The sequence below is a fragment of the Bufo gargarizans genome, unplaced genomic scaffold (assembly GCF_014858855.1).
Source record: "Bufo gargarizans isolate SCDJY-AF-19 unplaced genomic scaffold, ASM1485885v1 original_scaffold_1959_pilon, whole genome shotgun sequence".
NCBI lineage: Eukaryota > Metazoa > Chordata > Amphibia > Anura > Bufonidae > Bufo > Bufo gargarizans.
Window position 1 is genome coordinate 191,316 of NW_025334584.1, and position 14,332 is coordinate 205,647.

Genomic DNA, 14,332 nt, shown 5'->3' on the forward strand with positions numbered 1-14,332 from the left:
TGCATGCCACTTGTACCCGCCACTTCCCCCTGCAACAGGCCTGCTACCTGCTCCTGTAGCCAACCCGGACCGCGGGCTTCTGCTGCCTCCCGCAATTGCCGCAAAATCTCCACCACTGTCTGGGACATCCTAAAGCGCTCCGGTAAGCCTGCAGTTCCTGCTCTCCATCAAGTTGAAATGGTGCCAGATCCCTTACCTCGCCCCCTTATAAAACCTAAATCCCACCCCCGCTGACCCACCACTTCAAACTGCTCCTTAACCCTTTGCTGGCCGGCCCTTCGCCCCAAAACCCATCATGTTGGCCTCCCCTCACTAAAGTCCTAGTCCGGCCTCACTCAAGTTATTTATTAGATATACCCCTAAACAGAACTACCATAAAACAGAATAAAATATCCCAAGAAATGATAAAAATTTATATAAGAAAATATATAGTGTCCTAATGCATATTAATTTGTAACATATCTATACAGAATAACAAACCTTGATATCATTTCATTTTCCATCCATATCCAATATAGCGGTATCACAAACACTGATGGTGCACAGGCTCCAGTTCTGGTTACCAACTGAAGCATCTGTTTCCATATAGGGTAAGTTGATTGGATAAATCTGGTTATGAGGCGCTCATGTTGTTAATATATTCTACTGCCGAAATCCACTAGTTAGATACAAGAGTGTCTGTATTCTTAGCTGTGTATGCGTCTGATATCTGGTAGTCCACTTTGCATGAGTATTTATACTGTATATATAAGTTAATGTTCCCTGGTGGGAGTTTGGTGGCACCAGGAGATCTTATGAAGAACGAAACCCATTGTGAAGCCGCAGTAGATATTAATGGAGCGATCCACCGACATTTCATTCTACGATCATAAGAACCCTGATAGTCTCCGTACAGCCTGAGTGCGATCCGGGCACCAAGTGGGACCCCAACACAGAGCTGCACTATCACATCAAACATCCCGATCCAAATAGCGGGACTGCTCGCCAGCAATAGAAGGAGGTGGAGGTAAGCGGTAAACGAGAGTAACAGCCACAGTCTGCATACCACTACCCACCAACAGTAAGTACACAATCTCTCAATGGAGGGAGGTGCATAACGAAAAGATAAGTTACGGACAGAATATCAGCGTCATCAGGAGTCACCAAACTCCCATCAGGGAACATTAACTTATATATATATAAATACTCATACAAAGTGGACTACCAGAGATCAGAAGCATACACAGCTAAGAATACAGACACTCTTGTATCTAACTAGTGGATTTCGGCAGTAGAATATATTAACAACATGAGCGCCTCATAACCAGATTTATCCAATCAACTTACCCTATATGGAAACAGATGCTTCAGTTGGTAACAAGAACTGGAGCCTGTGCACCATCAGTGTTTGTGATACCGCTATATTGGATATGGATGGAAAATGAAATGATATCAAGGTTCCTCTAGGCTTGTGGCCACAGTTGTGTTTTCTGGAGTTTCCTATTCATGGTACCACCACTATTATTACAGAGCCAGCGGGGGGTCATTCATGTACCCTCCATTATACTCATCCAGGAAGGGAAGCTTCTGCACCAACCTCTACTTCATTTCATATGCAGCAGATACCTATACTGGATCAGTAGCATTATATTTATGGTTGACTACAGATGTCTGTTAATGGTGGAGCCAGAAGTAAATCTCAACAGATGTCTGGTAACGGTGGAGCCAGGATCCAATATCTACAGATGTCTGGTAATGATGGAGCCAGAAGTCAATATCTACAGAAGATTGGTAATGGTGGAGCCAAGAGGCAACATCCACAGATATCTGCTAATGGTGGAGCCAGGAATAATATCTACAGATGTCTGGTGATGGTGGAGCCGAATGCCAATATTTACAGATGTCTGGTAATTCTGGAGCCAGAAGTCAATATCTACAGATGTCTAGTAATGGTGGAGCCAGATGTCAATATCCACAGATATCTGGTGATGGTAGAGCCAAGAGCCAATATCTACAGATGTCTGGTAATGGTGGAACAAGAAGTCAATATCAACAGATGTCTGGTAATGGTGGAGCCAGAAGTCAATATTTACAGATGTCTGGTAATTCTGGAGCCAGAAGTCAATATCTACAGAAGATTGGTAATGGTGGAGCCAAGAGGCAACATCCACAGATATTTGCTAATGGTGGAGCCAGGAATAATATCTACAGATGTCTGGTGATGGTGGAGCCGAATGCCAATATTTACAGATGTCTGGTAATTCTGGAGCCAGAAGTCAATATCTACAGATGTCTAGTAATGGTGGAGCCAGATGTCAATATCCACAGATATCTGGTGATGGTAGAGCCAAGAGCCAATATCTACAGATGTCTGGTAATGGTGGAACAAGAAGTCAATATCAACAGATGTCTGGTAATGGTGGAGCCAGAAGTCAATATCTAAAAATGTCTAGTAATGATGGAGCCAGATGTCAATCTGAACAGATGTCTGGTGATGGTGGAGCAAGAAGTCAATATCAACAGATGTCTGGCAATGGTGGAGCCAAGAACTAATATCTACAGATGTCTGGTAATGGTGGAGCCAGAAGTCAATATCTACAGATGTCTGGTAATGGTGGAGCCAAGAGATAATATCTACAGATGTCTTTTATTGGTGGAGCCGGGTGGGGGGGGGGGGGGTCTATATCTGTAGGCGCTGAGGGACAATTTTGGATTATTTCCACCATCAGTTATGACACCATACACACTCTGCACCAATGTGGTTTCTTCTTGGTCCAGAATGGATATCTGCTGGATATATTCAGGTATTAGTGGTCAATGTAGCATCACTAACCCTTTGCCTCTTGTACGTTCTTCTTTTCTGTAGCTGCCGTGTGTAACCTCACCCAGAACCAGGGTCCATGTCTAGCCTTGATCTTCATGTGGTATTATGACAAGGAGCGGAATGTCTGTGACTCCTTCTTCTATGGAGGTTGTCAGGGCAATGGGAACAGATTTGAGGACAGGAATGAATGTACCAACCTGTGCGTGGTGAAAAAGAAATCTGGTGAGCCCATCCTGTTGTCTCTGCTGGTTGGGGGGGGGGGGTCTCTAGAGGTTTCCTACCGCCTCATTGAGTAGTAGTTGTATTGTACTCTATGACGGTTTGGAAGAAGGACTTGTCATATGGTCCTGCTTTGTGTCCATGTCCAGTTTTGATGGTGTCACTGCAGCTTTTTGTGAATGTGGCCTAATAAACATGGAAGCGCCTGGGGCTCATATGACAAAAATTATTAAGGGATAATTTGTAGTTAAAGATGTTACAATATCAAAGTCAATCATCACTAATCACATCCCATGGAGGGCACTTATCAATGTACAATGATGTCATCATTGGAACCTAAAAGCGGGGGTGGGGTTAATAGTGTAGAATTGTTTAATCAATGGAGGTTTATGGAGGGTCATCAATGTGGAATGAGGTCATCACTGAAGCCTAAAGTGGAGGGAGTGGTCATTAGTGTAGAATAAGGTCATCACTGGGGAATTATGGAAGGGTGAAAGGGCATTAATGTGGAATGAGGTCATCACTGGGGCTTTATGGAGAGTTAATCAGTGTACAGTGAGGTCATCACTGGGGTCTAAAGTGGAGGAAGTGGTCATTAATGTAGAATATGGTTATTACCGGGGCCTTAGAAGGGATGAAGGGGTCATCAATGTAGAATAAGATCATTACTGGGACTTTATCAAGGGTGGAGGCTCATCACTGGGGATTATAACAATGGTGAAACATAATTTAGAGGTCACATGGACACTTGCCGAGAGGGAGTGTGGGTGCGGTGAAGTTAGAATGGTAAGAAGAGTGTGGAGTGAGATCACTGCCGATAAATGACTGCAAGATTTAATGAATGTGGAGAGATGAGTGTGAGGTGAGGTCAGAGGTGAGTGAGATGAGTGTGGGGTGAGGTCAGAGGTGGGCGAGATGAGTGTGGGGTGAGGTCAGAGGTGGGCGAGATGAGTGTGGGGTGAGGTCAGAGGTGAGTGAGATGAGTGTGGGGTGAGGTCAGAGGTGGGCGAGATGACTGTGGGGTGAGGTCAGAGGTGGGTGAGATGAGTGTGGGGTGAGATCAGAGGTGGGTGAGATGAGTGTGGGGTGAGGTCAGAGGTGGGCGAGATGAGTGTGGGGTGAGATGAGTGTGGGGTGAGGTCAGAGGTGGGCGAGATGAGTGTGAGGTGAGGTCAGAGGTGGGCGAGATGAGTGTGGGGTGAGGTCAGAGGTGAGCGAGATGAGTTTGAGTTGAGGTCCAGTGGGGGGCGAGATGAGTGTGGGGTGAGGTCACGGGTAGGAAAGATCAGTGTAGGGTGAGGTCACAGATGGGCAAAATGAGTGTGGGGTGAGGTCAAAGTCAAGATGAGTGTGGGGTGAGGTCAAAGTCGAGATGAGTGTGGGGCGAGGTCATAGGTGGGCAAGAGAATGGTGGGTGAGGTCAGAGGTGGGCAAGATTAGTGTGCAGTGAGGTCGATGTGGGTAAGATGAGTATGGTGTGAGGACTTTATCAAGGGTGGAGGCTCATCACTGGGGATTATAACAATGGTGAAACATAATTTAGAGGTCACATGGATATGGAGTGTGGGTGCGGTGAAGTTAGAATGGTAAGAAGAGTGTGGAGTGAGATCACTGCCGAGAAATGACTGCAAGATTCAATGAATGTGGAGAGATGAGTGTTGGGTGAGGTCAGAATTAGGCAAGATGAGTGTGGGGTGAGGTCAGAGGTGGGCGAGATGAGTGTGGGGTGAAATGAGTGTGGGGTGATGTCAGAGGTGGGCGAGATGAGTGTGGGGTGAGATGAGTGTGGGGTGAGGTCAGAGGTGGGCGAGATGAGTGTGGGGTGAGGTCAGAGGTGGGCGAGATGAGGGTGGGGTGAGGTCAGAGGTGGATGAGATGAGGGTGGGGTGAGGTCAGAGGTGGATGAGATGAGTGTGGGGTGAGGTCAGAGGTGGACGAGATGAGCGTGGGGTAATTTTCACTTATGCCTGTATCTCCCGTTCTGGTTTCCAGGGAAGTCTGGCGCCCTTGATGCAGCTCAGGACTCAGAGCCCACGAATTCAGGATCAGATGCAGGTACTCCCATCATCTCCTGGACGAGGAGCATGACCTATACATACTGCAGGTACTGATGAGGATTATTTCTTCACTCACCTGAGTGTGGTCTGTCTCCACAGGTCTCATTATCGGTGTCATCTTTGGAGTAATTTTTGGCATCGCTTTTCTCGTCACACTTGGGCTGTACTTGGTTCAGAGGTGAGTTCTGATCTTCTGCCTCCAGATCACAGGGGCGACACAGGGGCACTGCCAGAGGAGGGGCAAGGCAGGGGCCAAACAGGGGCACTGCCAGAGAAGGGAAGAGGTAGGGGCGACACAGGGGCACTGCCAGAGGGAAGAGGCAGGAGGCACTGCCGGAGAAGGGAAGAGGCAGGGGCGACACAGGGGCACTGCCAGAGGGCAGAGGCAGGAGGCACTGACAGAGAAGGGAAGAGGCAGGGGCGACACAGGGGCACTGCCAGAGGAGGGGCAAGGCAGGGGCCAAACAGGGGCACTGCCAGAGAAGGGAAGAGGTAGGGGCGACACAGGGGCACTGCCAGAGGGAAGAGGCAGGAGGCACTGCCGGAGAAGGGAAGAGGCAGGGGCGACACAGGGGCACTGCCAGAGGGAAGAGGCAGGAGGCACTGACGGAGAAGGGAAGAGGCAGGGGCGACACAGGGGCACTGCCACAAGGAAGAGGCAGGGGGCACTGCCAGAGGAGGGAAGAGGCAGGGGGCACTGCCAGAAGAGGGAAGAGGCAGGGGCACTGCCAGAAGAGGGAAGAGGCAGGGGCCAAACAGGGGCACTGCCATAGGAGGGAAGAGGCAGGGGCCACATAGAGGCACTGCCAGAGGAGGGAAGAGGCAGGGGTACTGCCAGAAGAGGGACAAGGCAGGGGCCAAACAGGGGCACTGCCATAGGAGGGAAGAGGCAGGGGCGACACAGGGGCACTGCCAGAGGAGGGAAGAGGCAGGAGGCACTGACGGAGAAGGGAAGAGGCAGGGACGACACAGGGGCACTGCCACAAGGAAGAGGCAGGGGGCACTGCCAGAAGAGGGAAGAGGCAGGGGCACTGCCAGAAGAGGGACAAGGCAGGGGCCAAACAGGGGCACTGCCATAGGAGGGAAGAGGCAGGGGCCACATAGAGGCACTGCCAGAGGAGGGAAGAGGCAGGGGCCACGCGCGGATTCTCCTGCAGCCATATCCCCGATCCTGGCACAATAGCAGTAGGTTTGTCTTGAGGCTGAGAACTGCAAAAAATTATTTATGGCACAAAATAAATCAGCAATTACTAAAAAGAAGCCAAAATGATACCTCTGCTATAGATGAATACATAATACACAGGGAACTCCTACTGAGGCCATAGCCAGAATATATCTCTTACTTATTGGCACTGAGCTCTATAGCTGTGTGGTTAAGGTTTCTGCCTGGTGTAGATGGTGCCGAGTTTGAAACTGAGCAGAAACACATGGTGTCCCCAACAGCCAAAAGCTTGATTATATATATAATCAGATAACACAGAGCAGTGTTAGTGTGGGAAAGGTGGCAACCCTACCTCCTCAGGCCTTGCTTTCCTATCTCCTGATCTGCTCCCCTGTCTGGGGTGCGTCCCCTCCTGCTGACAGTGCCGCCCGGTGTTTGGGGTGACTGGAGGGCTCTGACCGGGCAGCGCCCCGAGTGACATCTTATTATTCTTCTATCATTACAGGAAGAAGTTAAAGAAGCAGAAGCACCAGCCCGTGCCGGCCACCGAGATGAAGTAAAGGGAATGAAAATCTTTTATACCAGAAATTTCTACAATAAAATGTAAAGGGAAAAACTTGTGTGAGCTGCCTGCTGTATAAACACTGAGGGCCTGCCCCACGGGGGTCAGCAGATGGGAGTATAACCCCCAGCATCCAAAGCCTAAGGATACACGCACACGACGTGAAAGAAAAAAAAAATATTAAAAACTGATGAATTTCATTGGTTTAATTTTTTTGAGCATCCCAACCCCTGCAGTGCCCCCAGTATCTATAATGCCCTCCATAGTAGCCCCGGTACAGATAAGGTCCACAATGCCCCTTGTATGTAAAATCCCCCAATAGCATTAAGAACAGCTCAGTCTGGCCGTGAAAATTACCACTAGGACATGATGGCCGCTATTCACTGTGTGAACAGAACCAGAAAACATTGTGTGAACAGAACCAGAAAACATTGTGTGAACCGCAGAGGTTCTAAAAACATTGTGTGAACAGAACCATAGACCGCAGAGGTTCTAAAAACATTGTGTGAACAGAACCATAGACGGCAGAGGTTCTAAAAACATTGTGTGAACAGAACCATAGACCGCAGAGGTTCTAAAAACATTGTGTGAACAGAACCATAGACCGCAGAGGTTCTGAAAACATTGTGTGAACAGAACCATAGACCGCAGAGGTTCTGAAAACATTGTGTGAACAGAACCATAGACCGCAGAGGTTCTAAAAACATTGTGTGAACAGAACCATAGACGGCAGAGGTTCTAAAAACATTGTGTGAACAGAACCATAGACCGCAGAGGTTCTGATAACACAGTGTGAACAGAACCATAGACCGCAGAGGTTCTAAAAACATTGTTGTAACGGAACGCCTAGCACCCCGACCGGGTACCTCCGTCGATAGATGCTCCTAGTGCTTTCCGAGGACTCCAAGCACTCCACTTGACACCATACGCCCTGCAGACCCCACGAACCGCCGCAGCTTGGTTGGGGTCTCACCGTCCTCCACCCACGCTGGACCTACAACAAGGCTCCAGTGGGTGAACCTCTCCTACAGCCAGAGAGCAGGAACAGCTCTTACAAGAGCTAGTAGTTATGCCAGGGGAGTATAGCAAATCTTCAGCGTATAGCAATCCCCAGGGACGATCAGTTACCCAAACACCATTCTCAGCATGATGAAGGATAAAACAGGAACACTTTATTGAGGGCTACCCGCCCGTATTTATGCAGGTCCCCATCTGGTGGACACGCCCCCAGGGGACCAGAATGGAGACTGCGACACACCGAACAGATACAACACGTCCCCACAATGCATCATGGTTTCCTCCTCTCTGCCCCAGAGACAACCGGGGGATAATCCAATTATCTCTCAGGAAAAAGGGGAGATCGCCAATACACATGTGGAGACAACAGGACAGAAATCACCATTTAAACACACAATGTCACACCCTCCCAGCAACCACAGACATGTAACATATTCCCAGATAGCTCAAGTCTGAGTGCATATCATTAGGTGAATGGCACTCAGACCACACGAATACAATTAAACTAGCCATCTGGGTACCCTCACATAACAAAATACAATTCCCAAGACAGATGTAAGCTGTGCGGCCGGTCTGTTTTCTTTAAAGTTAGTATGGGCCATAATCCTGAGGCAAGAGGCTAGCAACCAGCCCCCTCCAAAACACCGTGGCGAGGTTGGTTTCGTCACACATCTCCCCCTTCCAGGGAAGACTAACCAGATACCTGACCTCACGGTCAGTACCTGAGTTAGTCTGGCAGTCCAACCACAACCCCATACTGGACCTGTTGAATTTTGGGGCCTGGCTCCGTTCTGTATGTCCCCAGCTGTTGAGTGGGCATCTGCGACTCCTTGCTGCCTTGTGGTTCTCCAGCTTGGAGCTGTAGGTACTTGGTGGGCAGAGGCCGACTGCGCTCTGCCCAGATGCCAGCTCTTCCACTGGGGTAGCCTGTGGGAAGCCCGGCTCTGGAGAAGAGGATAGGGGAGGGCAGAGGCCGACTGCGCTCTGCCCAGATGCCAGCTCTTCCGCTGGGGTAGCCTGTGGGAAGTCCGGCTCTGGAGTAGAGGATAGGGGAGGGCAGAGGCTGACTGCGCTCTGCCCAGATGCCAGCTCTTCCGCTGGGGTAGCCTGTGGGAAGTCCGGCTCTGGAGTAGAGGTTAGGGGAGGGCAGAGGCCGACTGCGCTCTGCCCAGATGCCAGCTCTTCCGCTGGGATGGGGTCAGGAAATCCTATCCCCAGGACCTTGTTGCAGATCGGCTGTGGAGAGGAGGAATCGCTTACCTCCTCCTCCTGGCATTCCTGCGGGGTTGGTGGGGGATCTGAACCGGCCGTCCAGCATCCCGGTAGGCCTGTTGCAGAGACCGCGGTCCCATCTGCACCATCGAAGTTAGGGGTGCTGTCCCCCTGTGGTTGGGGATAGAGACCGGTTGTCTCTTCTCTCTTTACAACACACTGCTGCTGGGGAGTCAGACCGACTGTCTCAACTCCAGGTAATGCTGGCTGTAGTTGGGGATCTGGGCCGGCTACCCAGCATCCCTGTAGGGTCGGTGGAGAGACTTTGGTCTCATCTCTACCTGCCGTCGGGAGGTCTTCCCAGAACCAGTCGATGAAGTTCCCTACTTTGGGAGTTGGTAGGGAAGCAGGGGGTATCGCCGGCAAGTCTTCCCAGTTGTAGGAGGGCAGATCTGGCTCTACTTGTCGAGTAGGTTGGGGATGAACGGAGTTGAGCAGGTGTTGGTAGGTCTGCTCCAGCTCCCACTCCCTTGTTACCAGGTGGATCATGTCTTTGCTCACCTCCCTTCCGTCAGCATAATCATGCATGCCCATCCGGTAGTCGTAGATGTCCCAAAACCTAGACTCCTCCGTGCTGCCAAGATCAATGTCCTCCTCCAAGGCATCCCATAGTAACCCAGGTCCATCATAATCCTCACCCTCGGGTCTGTCATGCTCAGCCATCCAGGGGGAATGTTGAATGACATGCCACCTTAGGGCCTGGTAAGCGTCCTCTAGCCAAAGCTCCTTACATACCAGGTTCTGGAGCTCTGTTACCCAGTCATCCAGGGGCTGCTCTCCCAAGAGACCCATCCGCATCGCCACACGCTTTTGTAGCCGCTGCTCATAACTGGGGAGACTCTCACCTCGCCGCCACTGGGCATTTTCCAGGGCATCATACCAGACTTCCTTTCTGTCTGCATCCCTGTAGTCCGCGGCTGCCTCCTCCTCCTCGTCATAGAACGCTGTCCGAAGACTAGCCGATTCCATCCTGCTGTAGCCAGGGGCGCTGTACGGATACTAGCGTTGCCCTCAATATACTCCACGAACGGTGTCTCCGAGCTGCTTCTCCTCACACTAGGACGCCATCCCACTGCTTGCCACCAATGTAACGGAACGCCTAGCACCCCGACCGGGTACCTCCGTCGATAGATGCTCCTAGTGCTTTCCGAGGACTCCAAGCACTCCACTTGACACCGTACGCAGGGCAGACCCCACGAACCGCCGCAGCTTGGTTGGGGTCTCACCGTCCTCCACCCACGCTGGACCTACGACAAGGCTCCAGTGGGTGAACCTCTCCTACAGCCAGAGAGCAGGAACAGCTCTTACAAGAGCTAGTAGTTATGCAGGGGGAGTATAGCAAATCTTCAGCGTATAGCAATCCCCCAGTTTGATCAGTTATCCAAACACCAGTCTCAACATGATGAAGGATAAAACAGGAACACTTTATTGAGGGCTACCCGCCCGTATTTATGCAGGTCCCCATCTGGTGGACACGCCCCCAGGGGACCAGAATGGAGACTGCGACACACCGAACAGATACAACACGTCCCCACAATGCATCATGGTTTCCTCCTCTCTGCCCCAGAGACAACCGAGGGATAATCCAATTATCTCTCAGGACAAAGGGGAGATCGCCAATACACATGCGGGGACAACAGGACAGAAATCACCATTTAAACACACAATGTCACACCCTCCCAGCAACCACAGACATTTAATATATTCCCAGATAGCTCAAGTCTGAGTGCATATCATTAGGTGAATGGCACTCAGACCACACGAATACAATTAAACTAGCCATCTGGGTACCCTCACATAACAAAATACAATTCCAAAGACAGATTTAAGCTGTGCGGCCGGCCTGTCTTCTTTAAAGTTAGTCTGGGCCATAATCCTGAGGCAGGAGGCTGGCAACCAGCCCCCTCCAAAACACCGTGGCAAGGTTGGTTTCGTCACAATTGTGTGAACAGAACCATAGACCGCAGAGGTTCTGATAACACAGTGTGAACAGAACCATAGACCGCAGCGGTTCTGAACACACCATCTATCCTTCTCTTCACCGTGTATGGAACTGCCTCCCACCGTCCATCCAACTTTCCTGAAAGCCGTTTGGCTTTGAGGATCACCCGATCACCTGGGACATACCCATCTTTCTGCACTGGTCTTGGGTTAGGGTGTACCATCTGTCCCAGGCGCTCCCCCACAACTTTGTGTACAGCTCTCAGTCGGCGGCGGTGCTCCTGCACCCATGCGGTGGTACTTCTCGGTGGGGGCTCCATCGGGTTAGGCATGTAGAGATCTTCAATCTCCTATCCAGCTCATCCAAACATGAGCATATGTGGAGAGTATCCAGTGGTACTGTGTACTCTGTTATTATAGGCCCACATCAAGTCAGGTAGGTATGCAGGCCACTGGGCTTTTTGACTGTCTTCCAGAGTCTGCAGCATCTGAAGCAAGGTGCGATTGAAGCGTTCGCACGCCCCGTTTCCTTGTGGGTAATATGGAGTGTTTCGGGAGCGTTTAATCCCATACAGTTGGTACAGTTCATTCGATAGAGTACCCTGAAAGCATGCTCCCTGGTCAGAATGTATCCTCCGTGGACACCCGAACACCTGTATAAAGTGTTTACAGACAACTTTGGCGTCCGACTCTGCGGTTTGGTCTCTGGTGGGCACAGCCACCGCATACTTGGTAAAGTGATCTGTCATAACTAGATAGTACGAGTGTCCCGAGGTAGAATATCCGAACTGTACATAATCGATCATCAGAAGTTCTAGAGGCGCTGAGGTGCGGATGGTCTGCACAGGAGCCCGCTGTTCAGTACTCTTACTCAACCCACAGGATCGACACTTAAGACATGCCGCGGCCACCATGTCTGCCAGATCTGGACAGTACACCAGCCGTTGGAGCCACTTGAACGTTTTGTCGCTCCCGAAATGAGCTCACTTTTCATGAGCTTCTCTGGCGGCCTCCGGTCCCAACGACATGGGAATGACAATCTGTTGCCGGTACTGCAGCTCTGACTGTAAGTAAGTGATCTGGCACAGGAGGCCCTGAGTAATTGTCAGCTTGTCCCACTGCCTTAACTTCTGACCCTCCGGGGTCAAGAGGGCTCGTTCTTCTGGCCGAGGCCAGATCTTGCTCCGAACCCATTCTTTCACCTTCCACAAATCCCAGCAACTATCCTGGACTCTCTCCCAATCAGTCAACGTTTTCCCCAGCACCAGCGTCATTCCAGACGCCACCCCACTTGAATGTGCCACATCCGGGAACAGAGGTAAGCGACCAAGGTCAGGAGTTTCAGTATCCTCTAACTCAGGCATCCTCAAACTGCGGCCCTCCAGCTGTTGCAAAACTACAACTCCCAGCATGCCGGAACAGCCTACAGGTATCAGCCTATAGCAGGGCATTGTGGGAGTTGTAGTTTTACAACAGCTGGAGGGCCGCAGTTTGAAGATGCCTGCTCTAACTCCTCATCTGCTCTCTGAGTCGACTGTCCTACTGGAACTCGAGAGAGTGTATCGGCGTTGCCGTTCTCCCTACCGGACCAGAACTTGATGCGGTATTGGTACTTAGAGAGGCGGGCCAACCATCTTTGCTCGAGTGCGCAGAGCTTGGCATTCTCCAGGTGTGCCAACGGGTTGTTGTCCGTCAACACGATCACTTCTGCACCAGTCAGGTATTCTGCAAACTATTCGGTCATGGCCCACACCAATGCCAGTAGTTCCAGTTTAAAGGAGCTATAGTTATCAGGGTTGCGTTCTGACTCTCTTAGGGACCGGCTCCCATAGGCAATGACTCTCTCCCGTCCATCCTGGACTTTGGACAAGACAGCCCCCAGACCATGTAGGTGTAGGCTTCCATCAGTATACAGAAGGAATGGGGTATCAAACCGTGCGTAAGCCAGGATTGGTCAGGGCCTCTTTCACCGCTTCAAAGGCCTCTTGTTGCCGGGGCCCCCAGTTGACGGGGAGTTTCTTTGGGCCCCCAGCCGTGCCTCTTAGCAACTCGTTTAACGGGCCCACCAGATGAGCGAATTTGGGTATAAACCTCCTGTAGTAGCCGGCCAGTCCTACGTAGCGTACTTGGCCGGGGCCACTTCTGAACAGCCTCCACCTTGCTGAAGACCGGTTTTACCCTCTCCTGGGTGACCACATGTCCTAAGTACGCTATCTGCTGTCGGAACAGCTGGCATTTCTTTGGCTTGATCTTGACCCCATGGTCTCGTAGCCGTCCCAAGACTTGTCGCAGCTTCTGGAGGTGATCTTTAAAGGAGGCCCCGAACACTATGTCATCCAGGTATATCAATACTGATTCGAAGTTGAGGTCCCCCAGACAGTGTTCCATCAATCGCTGGAATGTCCCCGGAGCATTGGAGAGGCCGAAGGGCCTCCGGTTGAACTCGTAGAGTCCTTTTGGTAGAATGAAGGCCGTCTTGGCTTTGTCCTTCTTGGCCACCGGCACCTGCCAGTACCCACTAGCCAAGTCAAGAGTTGAGAAGAACTTAGCTTGGCTTAGGGCTGATAATGACTCTTCAATCCGCGGAAGGCGGTAGGCATCCCGGACGGTCTGAGCATTCAGCTTCCGATAATCCACGCAGAACCGGAGACTCCCGTCTTTCTTCCGCACCAAGACTACCGGAGCAGCCCACAGACTTTGACTTTCCTGGATCACCCAGTTCTCCAACATGCTGGCCACCATATCTTTCACCTCCTGATACATCTTAGGTGGGATCTGCCGGTAGTGTTCCCTGATCGGCGCAGCATTGCCGGTTGGGATTTCATGTTCAATGGCAGTAGCACACCCAAAGTCCTCATCATGTCTTCAGAAGGCCTCCTGAAATTCACCAAGGGTGTCTTCCAGCAGCTTTTGTTCCCCCGGGGTCAGGGTTCTGCAGTCCACCCCCATACGGGCCATGATCACTTGACCATTCCACTCCGCTGTCAGGGTTTCCCTTGAATGGACCTCCACAGCATAGGTCCAGGCTGATCTCCTATCCGGCTGCAGCGTAAAGCCCCTTCGTCGAGCGATACCCCCTTCGGACACATAAACTTTGGCCAGCAGGGTGTTTGCAGGGACGGTTAACTCGCAGTCCTCAACATTACAGCAGCGTATAGGCACACATCCGTCTTTCACAACGGCAAGGGCCCGGGCTACCAGTGGGCGAATCTGCGTTTCTTCTTGATAAGCGGGCTCGATCAGGACCTCCAGTCCATTCAGTCGTCGTCCAGCCCCCACTGGCAGCATCAATATTCGCT

General features: G+C 51.1%; 1 protein-coding gene across 1 annotated transcript in view; it reads left to right on the forward strand.

The window, feature by feature from the left end:
- Window positions 1-6,954, forward strand: part of LOC122923814 (inter-alpha-trypsin inhibitor-like) — a 47,744-nt gene extending 40,790 nt beyond the window's left edge. The window contains exons 3-6 of the mRNA XM_044274661.1: window positions 2,846-3,025; window positions 5,015-5,077; window positions 5,179-5,257; window positions 6,747-6,954. Coding sequence (XP_044130596.1) covers window positions 2,846-3,025; window positions 5,015-5,077; window positions 5,179-5,257; window positions 6,747-6,801 — 377 coding nt within the window. The 3' untranslated portion in view covers window positions 6,802-6,954. The remainder of the gene's footprint in view (window positions 1-2,845; window positions 3,026-5,014; window positions 5,078-5,178; window positions 5,258-6,746) is intronic.
- Window positions 6,955-14,332: the final 7,378 nt, after the last annotated feature.